The following is a 20046-nucleotide window of genomic DNA, read 5'->3' on the forward strand; positions in this document are numbered from 1 at the left end:
GAAAGGAAATATGACAGATATTGTTCAAATTGCTACATGAGAGGGAGACAGATTTGAATATTTCACTATATTAACATACAAGGGAACCAAAGAAGACATTTTGTAGAATTATGGGGGTCAGGAAATTTCAGAGTAACTCTGTGGTACTGCTCCAAGGTCACCGAAACAGTAACGGCTCCTCTTGAATATTGAGATTAAGGAGTTATTTGAAGACCACATTCTGAAGAGCAAGGTAAAGCAGAGCCCAGGGAAATGAAGCACAGTACAATCACTTCTACATCAGATCACTGATGATGCAGTAAAGTTTAAAAATGTGCTTCTCCTAACTTCTTTGGCTACTCTCTTCTTTACAATTTATTGAATATTATTTTTATATTCTATCCCTCAGATTCAATTTATGATTTATTAACAGAGACTAAATGCTTATCTGAAGACAGTGATGAAAAATCATTCTGCAATAACATTCATCCTACTTGGATTAACAGATGACCCACGACTACAGGTCTTTCTTTCAGTATTTCTCTTTCTCACCTACATTTTCACTGTTGCTGGAAATGTCCTAATCATTTTCCTCATTCTGGTGGACCCTCATCTTAAAACTCCCATGTACTTTTTCCTTCGGAATTTCTCCATCTTAGAAATAATATTTACAACTGTCTGTGTTCCTCGATTCCTGTATAGCCTGACAACTGGGGACAGAAGGGTTACCTATAATGCTTGTGCCATGCAATTATTTTTTGTCATCCTCATTGGGGCAACAGAATTTTTTCTTCTAACTGCCATGTCCTATGACCGCTACGTGGCCATCTGCAAGCCCCTGCACTACACCACCATCATGAGTGACAGGGTTTGCACCATTCTTGTCCTTTTCTGTTGGCTGATTGGTTTAATTGTCATACTCCCTCCTCTTAGCCTAGGAGTTCAGCTGGATTTCTGTAACTCCAATCTCGTTGACCATTTTGGCTGTGATGCATCTCCTCTTCTGATGATTGTATGCTCGGACACTCAATTTGTAGAGCAAATTATTCTAGTCATGGCTGTGCTGACACTCATTCTTACATTAGTCTGTGTAATTGTTTCCTACACATACATCATCAAGACTATTTTAAGACTCCCTTCAATCCAGCAAAGACAAAAGGCTTTCTCCACCTGTTCTTCCCACATGATCGTAGTTTCCATCACCTATGGAAGTTGCCTCTTCATCTATATCAAACCAGCAAAGGAAGGCGTGGACATGAATAAAGTGGTGTCATTGCTCAACACATCAGTCATCCCTCTGATGAACCTTTTCATTTATACTCTGCGGAACAAGCAAGTCAAGCAAGCCTTCAAGGACTCAATAAAAAAGATGGCGTTTCTTTCAAGGGATTAGAAAACTACAAAGACTTTAAAAATTGAAAATATATGCATATAAACATTTCATCTTTTACTATGTGTTCTTATTCAAGTCTACAGTACAATATTGAAATTACAATCTGATTAACCACCAAAGTTTCTTCATATTTGCCTTAGAAGCACACACTTATGTAGGCATTATGGCCTTAATTCAAATAAACCTCTAATAATGGCTCCATTTCCCAATTGTGTATGAGTACTGACTTCAGAAAGTCCAAACAGCACATCATCATTCTTATATCTGAATTACAAAAAAGCAGTAAAAATTGAAGTTGCATTTTAATCCCACCTACTTCTTTAAATTAATAGCTTGGTCAGGGCAAAAATTAGTTATCGCAGTATTCCTTCCTGGTATAGCATCAACCATCTAGAAGAATGCGTAGGTGTAATTTCTTATTTTTTTCTAATGCAGACCACGCTGCTACAGACTAATTTGGAACTATGACATTACACTAACTTGCCTTAGGGTGGAATTTTTTTGTGCGTCAGTGTTTGGCATTATAACCCTTTACTTTTTTCCAGTTTTATTGAAATATAATTGACATATAAAACTGTATAAATCTAAGGTGTACAATATAATTAGTTGATATATGTGTATATTGAGAAATGATGATCACAGTAAGTTTTGTTAACACCTTCTCTCACATAGTTACAATATTTTTCTTATGAAAAGTAATTTTTAAGATCTATTCCCTTAGCAAATTTCAAATCAACAATAAAGTGTTGGTAACTATAGCCAACATGCTATACATTACATCCCTGGAACTTATTTATCTTATAACTGGGTGTTTGTACTTTTTCACCACCTTTGCCCATTTCCCCCATTCCACCTCTTACCTTTGCCAACCACCAGTCTGATCTCTGTTCTTTTTCATTTCACTTTTTTAGATTCCACATGTAAGTGATATCACATGGTATTTGTCCTTTTGTCTTTCTTATGTCAATAACTATAATTCCTTCAATGTCCATCCACATTTTTAAAAATTGTGGTATTTCCTTCTTTTTTAATATCGAGTAATATTTTTTCCATATCAGTTAAATGCAACCCAATACAATGTTACTTCTCACCTTACCCTGATTCCAAAACTCTCACAACTCATTCCCATAGATATTCCTCCTGTTTCTGTTGGTATAAATTAGTTGTCTTGAAATTCTTTTGGTGTCTGTGGTACTCCCTTGCTGGTCATACTGTGTACCCAACGCCCAGGAGTCTATGTGAACTTGAGTCTTGTTATTGGACTCCAAGCAGTGAAATAAGGTGGGGGTGACTCTTGAATAAGCTCAGCATTCTCCTGCAAGAAAACGGCCTTGAAGTAGGTTATGGTTCTTCATGCAAGAAGAGATCAAACCCTTGAGACAGTATATATGTGTCTGATTCTCTGGGACTTCAATGGATTCCACCCACTCATTGATTCCTCTATTAAACTTTGGATGTTGTAATTCAGTTTGCATTGAAATTAATTTCACATAATTGACTTATGTTGGTTTCCGGAAGTCTTATGGCTACAAAGGTTACTGACTTCTTTTTTCATACCTTGAGATGGGAATTTAAAATCCTGAGATGATCGCTTTTCTCTCTGCACATTCTAAAGGTACTCAGAAATAACCAACCAAAGTCACAGTTCTTATTTTCCTCATTTTACACTAAAACATTCCATGAAAGTAGTTACTTGGTAAAAGAAAACCACAGGGACAGCACACAAGGGCCAATAAACCCGTCTCCTCACAGGAGGGCTGCAAACCATGATGGATATTTCTGAAAATTAACATTTAACATGTGCTTGACTCAGGTCTAAGATAGAGTGCAAGATCTCAGATGGCATCTCATCTCTTGAAAGTCTTCCCTGGTATTCCTGCCACAAACACACATACCAAATAATAATAAATTCCTGTTAGGCAGCAAAGACTGCTGCTCATTTCATAAGGTGAGGGACCAAGCATATGATGATGCCAAACAATTAGAGTTTCAAGAGATGACAAAATGTAATCACAACCAAAAAAAAAAGAAGGAAATTTTATAGCAATATTTAGAATAAACAACACAGCAAGTAAAGTTTATTAGCCACTGTAGATATTCAAAGATCTAGAACTTTAGAAAATGTTTTAATATGAGGAAAAGAGCAGAGCAAGATAATAGGCTCAACCTAAAATGGAGTAAAAGGGAGCGTATATGCCACCCAGCTTAAACCATTAAAATTCAAGCAAAAAATATATGAAAAAAATATGAAACCACCACTTTCCAAATAACTGACATCAGGCAATGAAGGACAGTGATACCTGAGAGATGATTATATCATCTTACCTCTTAGAGGTAGTGCAGGCAGGGGACCCATGTGGAGCCCACCAGAGTGCCACAGTGGAGAAGGTGTAGGTAGTAGTCTAGGAGGCCGACGTTCACAAAAATGAGAACCAGGAAGTGGGGTAGGCATGCAGGGAGATATCTGGTGATCTATAGACAGCCCATCGTGAGCATTCAGCTGAGCACATATGTGTAAGGAAATTCCCCAGAATGATTGCAAAGAACAGTATTCTGAACTCACAAAAGAATGGAAATCATTCTTATTTATACCAAACAATTTAAAAATTTCATAATTTACTGGGTATTGTTCAGAAATATTCGCTCAGTTTAGGGTAAAGAAATCACTAGGCTAAATACTGCTCTGGTCCAACTAACACAGAACCTGAAAGGACAAACCTGTTTCCAAGTGATGTAAATGATGCCAGAACATGCCTACAGAATATTCACAGGGATAGAAATACATCCGACCTTCAAATAAAGTAAATTCATAGTGCCCAGGACAATTAAAATTCTCCAAACATGCAAAGAAGCAGGAGATGTAACCTGTAATGGGAAGAACAATCAATACAAATAGATGCAAAAATGGCATAGATAATAAAATTAAAATACAGCTAAGAGTAGTCTTCAATTTAAAAAAGGTAATACCGAAGGGGCATTTGAAAAAAATAATAAAATAAAATATATTTAAAACAATTATAACTTTATAAGTACAGTTATACATGTTCAGTTCTACTTATGTACAGAAGGAGAAGATTGAACATGTTAAGTAAAAACATGAAAGTTGTTACAAAGATGAAAAGGAAACTTATAGAGATGAAAACTACACAGTATGAGAAAAATATATATTGAATAGTTTTAATATCAGTTAGATACTGAAGAATAAACATTTAGTTAACTGGAAACAGTAGCAGTAAAAACTCTCTTTATAAAACATACAAAGAAGAAACTTCAACAATTTTAACAAAGCATCAAGGAACTCTAAGACAAATTCAAGAGGTCTGATAAATTTTGGATCTAGGGTGTCCTCAAAGAAAGGAAAAAGGAGTGACAGAAAAAGTATATGAAGAAATGAGTGAAAACATTTCAAAATATGGTAAAATTCAAAAAGCAGAAAATATAAATCTAATGGACAGTGAAGCTCAACAGACTGTAATCACAACAAACATGAAGGCACAACAATTTTTAAAAATTGCTTAAAACTAATTATAAAGAGGAAATCTTGAAAAGTGCCAAAGAATAATATTACATAAAAAGAAGAAAATGGAGAATGACAGTGTCTTTTCAGCAGAAACAATGCAAGCTGAAAACTGCACAATGATATCTTGAACATACAAAAAGGAAATGGCAGCCTAGAATTTTATGACCAGCAAAAATTAATTTTTTAAATTAAAGGTTATATTTAGACTTTCCAGAACTAGAAAACCTGAAAGAATTCTTTACCAGCTGATACGCCCTACAAGAAATGTCAAAGGAAGTCTCTTGGATAGAAATTACTACCAGATAGAAACGTGCACCCACCAAAGGAGTCGAGAGCACCAGGAAAGATAAGAACCTAAGTAAATAGGTTAGGTTTGTTCTTATTATTTAAATAAACCAAAATTATCATTGCAAGTTTAAAGCCAAAATAAAATATTTGTGGGTTGTTCCATTGTCTTGTATTTTAACATTTTTGTTGTGGTAAAATATACATAACATTTGCCATTTTTACTATATTTAAGTGAACAGTTCAGAGGCATTAAGAACATTGACATTAATGTGCTATCATCAGCACCATCTATCTCCAGAACTTTACATCTGCGCAAACTTAAATTCTGTGCCTATTAAACAATAATACCCCAGTCTTCCCTCAACCTCTGCCAACCACCATTCTACTTTCTGTCTCTATGAATTTGACTATTCTAGGTAGTGGAATCATACAGTACTTTACTTTGTGTCTGATTTATTTCACTTAGCATTATGTGTTCATTCATGTTGTAGCATCTGTCAGAATCCCTTTCCTTTTTAAGATTAAGTAATATTTCCTTGTATGTGTATACCACATTTCTTTATCCTTTCATTTGTCAGTGGAAATTTGGTATTTCCATCTTTGGTTATAGTGAATGATGCTACGAATATTTGTGTGCAAATATGGGTTCAAGCTCCTGCTTTCAATTTTTTTAGGTATATACCTAGAAGTGGAATTGTTGGATAATAGGCTAATTCTAAGTTTCATGTTTCATATTTTGAGGAATCTCCATACTATTTTCCACAGTGTGAACCATCTTACATTCCCACTGGAAAGACAGAAAAATTACAATATCCCACTATTTTGTAGGTTTCACAATATATGTAAAATTTAAATGTATGACAGCAACAGACCAAAGGTCAGGTAGGGAAGGACAGAAGTCACATGTATATGGTTTATAATTGTATATAGAGGGACATATCATCAGTTGAAGGTAGTCTGTAATAAGTTTAATATGTATACTATAAAAAAATCCAATAATGTAATACAAGTTTATACCAAAGAGGCAACAAGGAAATCAATCCTAAAAAGAGCAGAAAAATAGGAAAATTGAAAAAAATGAAAATAATAAAAAACAAATAGTACTAGATTCAAAGCCAATCATATCAATATCATATTATAGACAAATGATTTTAACACCAGACTTGGAAAATCAGAGATTGTTAGATTGAGAGGGGAAAAGAGGAAACTCATTGTTGCCTGTCAGAAAGCAACTTCTTACATAAATGCAGAAATGGGGAGAGGGGTAAAAAATGGAGAAAAAAGACATAACATTAATTAAAAATTTTGAAGTGGCTATATTAACATCAGATTAAGAAGATAAGAGCAAAGAATAACTGGAATAAAAATATCATTTTTGGATGACAAAGTGGTCATTGTTCTTCAAGGAACAATAACTACCCAAAAATGTCTATGTGTATAATAAAGCAAGCAGAAAAAGAAAAACCCACAATTATAGGCAGAAATTTAAACACTTGTTTTAATAATTGATTGAATCATTACCCAGAAATTCATTAAGTATATAAAAGACAACACTATTAATATGATTTAACTGACATTTATAGAATATTTCAAGAAAACAACAACAAAAAGAGCAAAATAGTTCCAAGGTTCACAGATTATATTTACCAAGTTAGGCAATATTCAGGACTTTAAAACAAGCCATGTCAACTTTTAAATTATTCCAATTATACAAAGTATGTTATCTGGCCAAATGGAATTAAATTAGTAAACAATATTATGATTTTTCTAAGAAAAATCATAATTGTAAGACAAATATAAGAATTTCTAGGATGCAGCTAAAGCAATGTTTGTAGGAATATTTATGACTCTATAGCAATTCACCCTAAATTGCTAGCAATTTAATCTAAGCAATAGATTTAAATGATTGTAATGTGCATTGGCCAGTCTTAGTCACACAGCCATGTCAGCTATAAGGGTGACTGCGTATGGAATTTTAACTGGGTGCTTTGTGGCCTGAATAAAATTGGGTTCAGTTGTTATGGATCAGGGAAGAAAAACACCAGGCAGGAAATAACCAGTCCCTGCCACAGCACATAAGGATATTCTTCAAAAATTTTCTCTGAATATAGAGATGTATCTCCTTTCTTCCCAGCACACTCCCCCTGCCAGGGACAATTTTCCATCAGTCTGCCAAAAGTGGGATGACAGAGAGATGCGATGTGAGCTGGCCAGTCAGTGTGAGAAACCTCAGCAGAGGAGTAGTGAGTGGACTAAGGGGACAGCAGAGACACCTGTTCGAGTCGAGGTGGCAGAAACACACCTGTGGACCCTCATTTGACAGGACTCTCATTTCTTGCTGCTCATCGATCAGCATGAGCAGCAAGAAAACAAACGTCCAGAAGTGACACTAGAGATAGTGATAAGAAACCTTGTTCAAGTTCACTGGGCAGTAATAAGCTATAACAACACCAGAAACATGTCCTGGCACCAGGTAGCTGTTCATCCAGTTCTTGGGAGGCAAAACTCTCCTTTGCTTCAAATACTGAAAGTAAGTCATTTCATTGCTTGCTTGAAATGTCGTAAGGATAAGGAAAAGGGATGAAAATGAAGGCCAGGTTTCACTAGAAAACTTTGAAATTTACATAAGGGAAATTTCTTTTTTTTTTTTTTTTTGCTTTTACTTTTTATTTTATTTTATTTTATTTTTTTGTGAGGGCATCTCTCATATTTATTGATCAAAAGGTGGTTAACAACAATAAAATTCTGTATAGGGGGATCAATACTCAATGCACAATCATTAATTCACCCCAAGCCTAATTTTCATCAGTCTCCAATCTTCTGATGCATAACGAACAAGTTCTTACATGGAGTACAAATTCTTACATAGTGAATAAGTTACATGGTGAACATTACAAGGGCAATCATCACAGAAGTTTTCGGTTTTGTTAATGCATTATGAACTATAAACAGTCAGTTCAAATATGAATATTCATTTGATTTTTAAACTTGATTTATAAGTGGATACCACATTTCTCTATTATTATTATTTTTTTTAATAAAATGCTGAAGTGGTAGGTACATACGAGATAAAGGTAGAAAACAGAGTTTAGTGTTGTAAGAGAGCAAATGTAGATTATCAGGTGTGTGCCTGTAGACTATGTGTTAATCCGAGCTAGACAAGGGCAATAAAACATCCATGTATGCAGAAGATTTCTCTCAGAACATGAGGGGGGAGGTTCTAAGCCTCACCTCTGCTGATCCCCATTTTCTCACCTGATGGACCCCTGCAACTGTGCCTATCTTAGGTTGTTCCTCCCTTGAGGAATCTTACCCGTCTCTGGCTAATCAGTCATCTTCCGGGGCCATACAGGGAAATGTTAAGGTGGTAAGTGAGAGAGAAGACTTATTGTTTGAAAATGTTAGCTTTCTACTTCTTTGCATATTTATGCCCTGTGGCTTCTATGCCCAGCATTTGGCTTGAGGTGTCTTTACCACTTGGAAGAATTATGATACTCGGTAAATTCGAAATGTGGCACGAGTTCTATTTAAAGGCTGTAATTAGGTAGGAAGAAGAAAAGCTATAGAAGTAGCAGGCAGAAGAAAACCTGGGAAGATTGATTATTTCTTTGACATATCTTCTTGTAGAGTAACTTCAGCATGGATAGGTTTTAAACTACTAATTAAATTGTGCACACACATTAACATAATAGGAGTATAGTTACAAAACCAAAGCATACCTGTTATTACCAGCCATCTCCAGTGAAACCAAGAAAACCAGTTAGGCAATGTAGGCATTTGTGAAAACTTATCTATGATATGGTGGATATTGTCCAACTGAACTTGAACAGTCTGAGAGAATTCAGATAAATTAAAACAACCCATTCCTGGGGAATGTTCACATCCCATATGTTCTTTTAACAGTAAATAGTCTGTGGTTGTAGGATTTTGGAGTGCTACAATTTGCACTTCTCCTAATTCTTGGTTGAGTTCCAAAAGTATATATCCAGTCAAATTGGTTGTTTTACTGTATGCACAGGCCAGCTTAGATATCTCCTTCCTCATTCCCATGGCAAGTCAAGGAACTGGTGGGATGAGTGCATCTACACCTGTAGCAGTGCGTGGATCTTTGTTGGGTTTTTTTTTTTGCTGATCATCTTCTGTCATGAGTCTTCCCAAGAGTGCTGATGTTGGAAGCTCCTTTTCATATCGTATCTTAGTTCATTTTCGGGGTAGCAAAATTAGGCTTTGATCCTCTGTATAAACACAAACAGACAATTTGCCTACACTTTTATACGCCCTTTATATCATTGTGTAGAACTCATTGGAGGTCACCACACAGGAACTGCTTTTTTTTTTTATCATTAATCTACACTTACATGATGAATACATTGTTTACTAGGCTCTCCCCTATACCAGGTCCCCCTATATACTCCTTTACAGTCACTGTCCATCAGCGTAGAAAAATGTTGTAGAATCACTACTTGTCTTCTCTGTGTTGTACAGCCCTTCCCTTTCTCCCACCCCCCTATGGATGCTAATCTTAATACCCCTCTTTTTCTCCCCTCCTTATCCCTCCCTACCCACCCATCCTCCCTAGTCCCTTTCCCTTTGGTACCTGTTAGTCCATTCTTGAGTTCTGTGATTATGCTGCTGTTTTGTTCCTTTAGTTTTTCCTTTGTTCTTATACTCCACAGATGAGTGAAATAATTTGGTATTTCTCTTTCTCTGCTTGGCTTGTTTCACTGAGCATAATACCCTCCAGCTCCATCCATGTTGCTGCAAATGGTAGGATTTGCCCTTTTCTTATGGCTGAGTAGTATTCCATTGTGTATATGTACCACATCTTCTTTATCCATTCATCTATCGATGGACATTTAGGTTGCTTCCAATTCTTGGCTATTGTAAATAGTGCTGCGATAAACATAGGGGTACATTGGTTTTTCTCATACTTGATTGCTACATTCTTAGGGTAAATTCCTAGGAGTACAATTCCTGGGTCAAATGGTATGTCTGTTTTGAGCATTTTGATGTACCTCCATACTGCTTTCCACAATGGTTGAACTAATTTACATTCCCACCAGCAGTGTAGGAGGGTTCCCCTTTCTCCACAGCCTCGACAACAGTTGTTGTTGTTTGTCTTTTGGATGGCAACTATCCTCACTGGTGTGAGGTGATACCTCATTGTACTTTTAATTTGCATTTCTCTGATAATTAGTGATGTGGAGCATCTTTTCATGTGTCTGTTGGCCATCTGTATTTCTTTTTTGGAGAACCGTCTGTTCAGTTCCTCTGCCCATTTTTTAATTGGGTTATTTGTTTTTTGTTTGTTGAGGCATGGGAGCTCTTTATATATGCTGGATGTCAAGCCTTTATCGGATGTGTCATTTTCAAATATATTCTCCCATACTGTAGGGTTCCTTTTTGTTCTACTGATGGTGTCTTTTGCTGTACAGAAGCTTTTCAGCTTAATATAGTCCCACTTGTTCATTTTTGCTGTTGTTTTCCTTGCTCGGGGAGATATGTTCAAAAAGAGGTCACTCATGTTTATGTCTAAGAGGTTTTTGCCAATGTTTTCTTCCAAGAGTTTAATGGTTTCATGACTTACATTCACGTCTTTGATCCATTTTGAGTTTACTTTTTTATATGGGGTTAGACAATGGTCCACTTTCATTCTCCTACATGTAGCTGTCCAGTTTTGCCAGCACCATCTGTTGAAGAGACTGTCATTTCGCCATTGTATGTCCATGGCTCCTTTATCAAATATTAATTGACCATATATGTCTGGGTTAATGTCTGGATTCTCTAGTCTGTTCCATTGGTCTGTGGCTCTGTTCTTGTGCCAGTACAAAATTGTCTTGATTACTATGGCTTTATAATAGAGCTTGATGTTGGGGAGTGAGAACCCCCTACTTCATTCTTCTTTCTCAGGATTGCTTTGGTTATTCGAGGTCTTTGGTGGTTCCATATGAATTTTTGAATTATTTGTTCCAGTTCATTGAAGAATGTTGCTAGTAGTTTCATAGGGATTGCATCAAATCTGTATATTGCTTTGGGCAGGATGGACATTTTGACGATATTAATTCTTCCTAGCCATGAGCATGGGATGCGTTTCCATCTGTTAGTGTCCCCTTTAATTTCTTTTAAAAGTGAATTGTAGTTTTCAGAGTATAAGTCTTTCACTTCTTTGGTTAGGTTTATTCCTAGGTATTTTATTTTTTTTGATGCAATTGTGAATGGGTTGTTTTCCTGATTTCTCTTTCTGTTGGTTCATTGTTGGTGTACAGGAAAGTCACAGATATCTGTGTGTTGATTTTCTATCCTGCAACTTTATTGTATTCCAATATCAATTCTAGTAGTTCTGGGGTGGAGTCTTTAGGGTTTTTTATGTACAGTATCATGTCATCTGTAAATAGTGACAGTTTAACTTCTTCTTTGCCAATCTGGATTCCTTGTATTTTTTTGTTTTGTCTGATTGCCGTGGCTAAGACCTGCAGTAATATGTTAAGTAACAGTGGGGAGAGTGCGCATCCCTGTCTAGTTCCCGATCTCAGCGGAAAAGCTTTCAGCTTCTCGCTGTTCAATATAATGTTGGCTGTCGGTTTTTCATAGATGGCCTTTATTATGTTGAGGTACTTGCCCTCTATTCCCATTTTGCTGAGAGTTTTTATCATGAATGGATGTTGAACTTTGTCAAATGCTTTTTCAGCATCTATGTAGATGATCATGTGGTTTTTGTCTTTCTTTTTGTTGATGTGGTGGATGATGTTGATTGGCTTTCGAATGTTGTGCCATCCTTGCATTCCTGGGATGAATCCCACTTGGTCATGGTGTACGATCCTTTTGATGTATTTTTGAATTTGGGTTGCTAAAATTTTGTTGAGTATTTTTGCGTCTACGTTCATCAGGGATATTGGTCTGTAGTTTTCTTTTTTGGTGATGTCTTTGCCTGGTTTTGGTATTAGGGTGATGTTAGCTTCATAGAATGAGTTTGGGAGTATCCCTTCTTCTTCTATTTCTTGGAAAACTTTAAGGAGAATGGGTGTTATGTCTTCCCTGTATGTCTGATAAAATTCCGATGTAAATCCATCATGCCCGGGCGTTTTGTTCTTCGGTAGTTTTTTGATTACCGCTTCAATTTCGTTGCTGGTAATTGGTCTGTTTAGATTTTCTGTTTCTTTTTGGGTCTTTCTTGGAAGTTTGTATTTTTCTAGGAAGTTGTCCATTTCTCCTAGGTTTCCCAGCTTGTTAGCATATAGGTTTTCATAGTAGTCTCTAATAATTCTTTGTATTTCGGCGGGGTCCGTCGTGATTTTTCCTTTCTCATTTCTGATACTGTTGATTTGTGTTGACTCTCTTTTCCTCTTAATAAGTCTGGCTAGAGGCTTATCTATTTTGTTTATTTTCTTGAAGAACCAGCTCTTGGTTTCATTAATTTTTGTTATTGTTTTATTTTTCTCAATTTTATTTATTTCTTCTCTGATCTTTACTATGTCCCTCCTTCTGCTGACCTTAGGCCTCATTTGATCTTCTTTTTCCAATTTCGATAATTGTGACATTAGAACATTCATTTGGGCTTGTTCTTCCTTTTTTGAATATGCTTGGATTGCTATATACTTTCCTCTTAAGACTGCTTTTGCTGTGTCCCTCAGAAGTTGGGGCTTAGTGTTGTTGTTGTCATTTGTTTCCATATATTGCTGGATCTCCATTTTGATTTGGTTATTGATCCATTGTTTATTTCGGAGCGTGTTGTTTAGCTTCCATATGTTTGTGAACCTTTTTGCTTTCTTTGAACAGTTTATTTCTAGTTTAATGCCTTTGTGGTCTGAAAAGTTGGTTGGTAGGGTTTCAATCTTTTGGAATTTACTGAGGCTCTTTTTGTGTCCTAGTATGTGGTCTATTCTGCAGAATGTTCAATGTGCACTTGAGAAGAACGTGTATCCTGTTGCTTTTGGATGTAGAGCTCTGTAGATGTCTATTAGGTCCATCTGTTCTAGTGTGTTGTTCAGTGCCTCTGTGTCCTTACTTATTTTCTGTCTGGTGGATCTGTCCTTTGGAGTGAGTGGTGTGTTGAAGTCTCCTAGAATGAATGCATTGCATTCTATTTCCTCCTTTAGTTCTGTTAATATTTTTTTCAAGTATGTTGGTGCTCCTGTGTTGGGTGCATATATATTTATAATGGTTATATCCTCTTGATGGACTGAGCCCTTTATCATTATGTAATGTCCTTCTTTGTCTTTTGTTACTTTCTTTATTTTGAAGTCTGTTTTGTCTGATACCAGAATTGCAACACCTGCTTTCTTCTCTCTGTTGTTTGCTTGAAATATCTTTTTTCCATCCCTTGACTTTACGTCTTTGCGTCTCTTTGCGTTTGAGGTGAGTCTCTTGTAAGCAGCATATGGATGGATCTTGCTTTTTTATCCGTTCTATTACTCTGTGTCTTTTGATTGGTGCATTCAGTCCATTTACATTTAGGGTGATTGTTGAAAGGTATGAATTTATTGCCATTGCAGGCTTTAAGTTTGTGGTTACCAAAGCTTTAGGTTTAGCTTCTTTACTATCTTACTGTCTAACTTAACTCGCTTGTTGAGCTATTATAAACACAGTCAGATGATTCTTTTTTTCTCTCCCTTCTTATTCCTCCTCCTCCCTTCTTCATATGTTGGTGTTTTGTTGTGTACTCTTTTTAGGAGTGCTCCCATCTAGAGCAGTCCCTGTAGGATGCCCTGTAGAGGTGGTTTGTGGGAGGCAAATTCCCTCAACTTTTGCTTGTCTGGGAATTGTTTAATCCCTCCTTCATATTTAAATGATATTCGTGCTGGATACAGTAGTCTTGGTTCGAGGCCCTTCTGTTTCATTGCATTAAGTATATCATGCCATTCTCTTCTGGCCTGTAGGGTTTCTGTTGAGAAGTCTGATGATAGCCTGATGGGTATTCCTTTGTATGTAACCTTTTTTTTCTCTCTGGCTGCCTGTAATACTTTGTCCTTGTCTTTGATCTTTGCCATTTTAATTATTATGTGTCTTGGTGTTGCCCTCCTTGGATCCCTTGTCATTGGAGTTCTGTGTACCTCTGTGGTCTGAGAGGCCATTTCTTCCCCTATTTTGGGGAAGTTTTCAGCAATTATTTCTTCAAAGACATTTTCTATCCCGATTTCTCTCTCTACTTCTTCTGGAATACCTAAAATTTGGGTATTTTTCCTTTTTGACTGGTCACTCAGCTGTCTTAAAATTCTTTCATTCCTGGAGATTCTTTTATCTCTCTCTGCATCAGCTTCTCTGCGTTCCTGTTCTCTGTTTTCTAGTCCATTAATGGTCTCTTGCATCTTGTCCATTCTGTTTTGAAGTCCTTCCAGAGCTTGTTTTATTTCTGAATTCTCCTTCCTTAGTTCTTGCATATTTCTCTGCAAGTCCATCAGCATGGTTATGACTTTTGTTTTGAATTCTTTTTCAGGAAGACTGGTGAAATCTATCTCCCCAGGTTCCTTCTCAGGGGAAGCTGTAGCAGATGCCGAATCTGTCTGGGTTAGTCTTGTCTGGATCATATTTTTTTGCCTTTTCATGTTGACAGGTGCTATTGACTGTCAGCTGGGAGGGCCAAACTTTTCACTTGCTACTGGCCTTTCTTTACTGGGACAACTGCGACCCCTAGTGGCTTGTGTTGGGTAATTGCGTGTAGAGTGGGTCTTTGTGTCTTGCCTGGCTGGAAGGGAGGAATTTCCCTTTCTGTGGGCGGAGTTTGTCTCAGGCTGCTTCTCTGCTTTCACAGCGCCCGGAGGGGTAATGGATGGGGAGGCTGTTTGGCTGTTTACGTCCATAAGGGGTCTCAGAGCTGTTGCCCAGGGGGTTAGTGCGCCCAGTTTTCCCTGTAATTTCCTGCTGCTGGACTATGACCTGTGTTGTTTCCATCAAGCTGTTAAGTCCCTGTCCCTTTAAGACTTTCAAAAAGCCCCCACTTTTCTTTGTCACAGGGGCATCAGCTTCGGCACCCGCTCAGAGGTCTTGTTGCCCTATTCCCCCGATATCCAGGGCCCTCTGCCCTCGCACTGTGTCTGTGCTCTGGTGGGGGTGGCTGGGGCTGGGTGTTCAGCAGTCCTGGGCTCCTTCTCCCTCCCGCTCTGCCTATTCTTCTCCCGCCAGGAGCTGGGGGGAGGGGCGCTCGGTTCCCGCCGGGCCGGGGCTTGTATCTTACCCCTTTCACCAGTCGCTGGGTTCTCGCTGGTGTAGCTGCAGTCTGGCCACTGTCCTGCATCTTCTTGTCTCTCTTTTAGGGCTAGTTGTGTTTGTTGTATTTTCAAAAGTATATATGTTTTGGGGAGGAGATTCCCACTGTCCTACTCACGCCGCCATGTTGGCTCCGCCTCATATAGCCAGTTTTTAAATCTGGAATTCAGTTCATTACAATTGATACTGCAGAAAAGTGTTCAAGAACCATTTCTGTTAGGTTGTTATTCTGAGGGAACATGAAATGAAAAATACCTGCCATGGTCAATTTTTGTCTCTTTTGAAAGGTACAGTCACAGCCGTCAGTTGAGGAGGCCATAATTAATTGAGAGGTAGAAAAACAAGGTGTTGGAAAAGGCACTGCTTCTCAGTAATATCCACTAATGTCATAGGTATCGAGTAATACCAGTACTATAAATTACTTTACAGGGAACCTCACCTTAGACTCCATCTATTATTGAGGTCTTTTTTATTTCTAGTTTTGGTAGCAGACAGCATTTACTCTTTTTGAATCTCAACTATCCAGTCCATGTTCAGCCTTTGTCCCAAATGAAAACTGAGTGAGTTTTCTCTCCAAACATAAGTAAGGTCCATGTATCTCAAATACATATTTTAATTATTAAATAGGGAGATGAAGAAAAACCTGAATCTCAATCACTTACTAGCCCCCCAGGGTCAGTGACAGTGGGAAGTCTTGCATAGGCTGTCATCAAGGCCTGCCTGTGAACATTAACTGAGAACAATATTTCTGGCAGGAAGATGTAAATTTTATCATGTATTTAGTGAAATTGCTTCAAACTTTAATTGACCCAAATTCAAAATAAATAAACAATTTTCAGCCTCCCAGGGAAAATATTCCCAATAGAACAGAGAACGCTGGTATGATCGCATGTACAGGCTAGAAGGGAGCAGTCTTATATCCAAAGGATATGACCCCATGGGCTTTACTGTATCATTAGCCGTTGAATGTTTTAAAAAAGCTTCAAGAATGAAAACACAGTGACTCTGAAGGTTAACAAGCATTAGGCATTTAAACATTTAATTGATGATTCAAATGAAAATGTGACTGTGTTTACCACTTTACTATCAATAGAGAAGAATTAAAGTTTTGATAAAAGCAGAGAGTAATTTTAGATTCTGGAACTTGTAGGAGAGGGAGCGATGGAGTTACAATGTCCATAGCCAGGACAAGGATTGAACTGTCATTGCCAAGGAGAGAAGCAGGGAGGAAGTAGGAGTGCAGAGCAGACCTGACCTGTCATTGAGTTTGGCCCATCAGATACTTCTGGCAAGTACATGGCAAGGTGCTATCTCTGCAGTGACCATTTCTCCTGCGAGCTCCGGGAGGGGATTTCTCTGTTCCAAATCCTTGTCTGTGAACCCTGAACAATGTCCTTACTCACTCAGCTTATGGTGACAATGACTTTATAACTTTAGTAAAAAGAAAAGAATGTAGGGAAACAGAATGAAAATAGGAAAATGTATAAAGCTACCAATATGACGAAGAGCAATTGCCAAGGAAGAAACATGGAGTTGTCAATGTCCCAAATCAAAGGTTGTATTTCCACTGTTGGATTATAACCTTGTTATACCATGTCACTTGTGTGACCATGTCACTGAGTGTGCACCAACATGACACACTTTCTCCCACTCACTGGTCGCCTGATTCAGTTAATTAAGGAGCAAGTTGTTAATGGTCAGGTCTCTAGGCTCTGATATTATGCTCTTTAAGTAATAGATGCTTATTAAATATTATTTGAATGAATAAATGTAGATTGCTTGCTTGAGCAATAGGGAAGAAGAGTAACCTAACATAGTTTGATTCTCTATTCAGAACACACATTGGGTAGAACTGGAGCAATTGTTGCAACACTCAAGGAATTCATTTTTCCTCTTACGTAAAATGCGTAGAGTTTCCCTACAAACCCTTGAGTTATACCTAAATTTGCTCATTTAATTATCAATTATTCCTCCCACTAAAAACAAAAACATATTATAGCCTGATATATTTATTATTAATACTTAGTACACCAGCGAGAATGCATTAACCAGACCTTCTTTTACAGGATGGATACCTGAGAGCAGCTGCTTAAAATATTAATCTTAGTGAGGGTAAGTTTGGATATAAAGGTGAGAGGAATTTCCCAGTCATCTACCTAATGGAATTCCTGAGGGCGTCTTAAAACTCCTAAGATTGGACAGTGGTATATGTCAGTGACAAAGGTAGGGTACTTTAAAATTTATTTACATTGATTGACTCATATGTGTACACTTGTTTTCGGATGTTGCTTGGGCAAGTTACCTATCCCCAAACTCAAAGAACATAAGCAGCAGGTTTAGGGAGTTTGTTGGTAAATGGGGAGAGATGAGTTGAGGAGAGGAGCAGCAGAAATTTTTCAAAGAAGATGTCACCCAGGCACTGATTCTGACTGTTGCACAGCAAAGAGCACAGGGTTGACCAGAAGGTGCAGAGAGCAAACACCATAGATCCTCCCCTCTGGGCCCTGCCCACACCCCGGAGCCCCAGAGCAGGACTCAGTCTGGCCGATATTCAGTTTCCAGAAAAGCTTTCTTTACACCAGTTCAGGAAACTTTCTGCCTAAGCAATCCCAAAACTGGTTGATAAATACCTTCATTTGCCTAGATATACAGGGAAGAAGAAACAAAGATAAACTTTCATATTTTAAACATTTGTGTCCCTGAACAGAGATAATTTGAAATGCAAAGAGCAGAACTAACACTTTTAAATAAATGTGCTGTTGTTAGAATTCAGCATAACAACCTAATATGATCAGGGTGAAATACTGATGAAATATTCTTCCAAGCCCATGGAACAGACAGCACCAAGAGTGAAACATATGCAAACTGTGGGCTTTGATGTCTCCATGTGGGTCCACCAATTTTACAAATGTGCTACTCTGGTTAGAGTGCTGACACCAGGGGTAGGCTTCACACATGTGGACAGGAGGGATATGGGGAATCTCTGTACATTATGCTCAATATTGCTGTGGTCCTAAAACTGCTCTAAAAATTGTAAAACACACAAAAACGCTAATTGATAGATCTTGATTTTGAAAATGGAGCTTTTCAGTCTGGTGTGCAAAAGCATAGAAAGATGAAAAAAGGAGAAGAAAACTTCAGAAATGACTTAATTTCCTCCAGGATAAGGACAAATAAGATCTGTACCATGAAACAGTATTGCTGAGAAATGACAAATTACACATATGATTTATGTTTTCTTTGGCTTTTATTTGACATTTTTGTAAATGTGCTTGCTAATCAAAGAATTATAAGCATAAGATCTGTCTTAGATATTTCCCGTAGCTGCCTCCTCTTAAGATGTCAGAGGCACTGCTATTAACAATTGGCCAATAAGGAAAAGGAAGTGCGTGTGAGCTGCTTGCTGGGTGCTTACATCCAGGTTCCAGGGCCAGCTTCTTGCGACACTTCTCTATTCAGGTGGAATCGCTCTTGACTTGGCACAAGGCAGTGATGAGGAATCACACAGCAATAACCACATTCATCCTGCTGGGATTGACAGATGACCCAAAACTACAAGTCTTGCTCTTTGTATTTTTGTTTATCACCTACCTATTGAGTGTGGCTGGGAACCTCACCATTATCACCCTCACACTGTGGGATTCACATCTTAAAACTCCCATGTATTTTTTTCTCCAAAATTTCTCTCTCTTAGAAGTTTCATTTACCACTGTTGGTATCCCCAGATTCCTGTATGCTCTGATATCTGTAGATTATACAGTTACTTACAATGCTTGTGCCACCCAGTTATTTTTTATTGTCCTCTTCGATGCAACAGAATTTTTTCTCCTTGCCGCCATGTCCGATGACTGCTATGTGGCATCTGTAAGCCCCTGCATTACATGACCATCACGAACAACAGAGTCTGCACTGCACTCGTTCTCTGCTGTTGGATTGCAGGCCTGTTAATTATCCTCCCACCCCTTGCCATGGGCCTCTAGCTGGAATTCTGTGACTCAAACGTGATTGATCATTTTGGCTGTGATACATCTCCTATTTTACAGATAACCTGCTCAGACACAGTGTTCATAGAGAAAATTGCCTTGAGTTTTGCTGTGGTGACACTTATTATTACCTTGGTGTGTGTCGTCCTCTCCTACACATACATCGTCAAGATCATTCTCAGATTCCCTTCTGCCCAGCAAAGGAAGAAGGCCTTTTCCACCTGCTCCTCCCACATGGTTGTGGTTTCCATCAGTTATGGCAGCTGTATCTTCATCTACATCAAGCCCTCGGCAAAGGAAGGAGTAGCTATTAATAAAGTGGTGTCTGTGCTCACTACATCCGTTGCCCCTTTGCTTAATCCATTCATTTATACACTCCGAAACAAACAAGTGTAAGATGCCTTCAAAGACACGGTAAAACAGATTGGATTTCTCACAAAGAAGTAGGAGACTATTCATTTTTTTTTGACGAAACTAAATTAAATTTAAATATGAATAATCCATGAGCTATATTCATGACTTTTCCAAATAAACTGTTTCTTCCTATTCTGTATTCTTATCAACATTATCTTCCCCTTAAAGCATTTTCCCCTTATAATTGAAAAGTCAAAATCAAGGCATTTATGTCTCATTCCTTCAGGTTTATTTTTTTTCACAATGGTTTCTTTAATAAATGCATA

At 37.7% G+C, this 20046-nt stretch overlaps 1 protein-coding gene and 1 pseudogene across 1 annotated transcript; both read left to right on the forward strand.

Moving 5' to 3' along the window:
• Positions 1–430: 430 nt before the first annotated feature.
• Positions 431–1372, forward strand: LOC118936178 (olfactory receptor 6C2-like). The gene has a single exon (XM_036933083.2). It carries the CDS (start codon positions 440–442, stop codon positions 1370–1372), a length of 933 nt encoding a protein of 310 aa, XP_036788978.2. The 5' UTR covers positions 431–439.
• A 17503-nt stretch (positions 1373–18875) lies between these two features.
• LOC118936166 (olfactory receptor 6C2-like) lies at positions 18876–19813 on the forward strand (annotated as a pseudogene).
• The last annotated feature ends 233 nt before the right edge of the window (positions 19814–20046 follow it).

This window comes from Manis pentadactyla, chromosome 10 (genome assembly GCF_030020395.1).
Source record: "Manis pentadactyla isolate mManPen7 chromosome 10, mManPen7.hap1, whole genome shotgun sequence".
NCBI lineage: Eukaryota > Metazoa > Chordata > Mammalia > Pholidota > Manidae > Manis > Manis pentadactyla.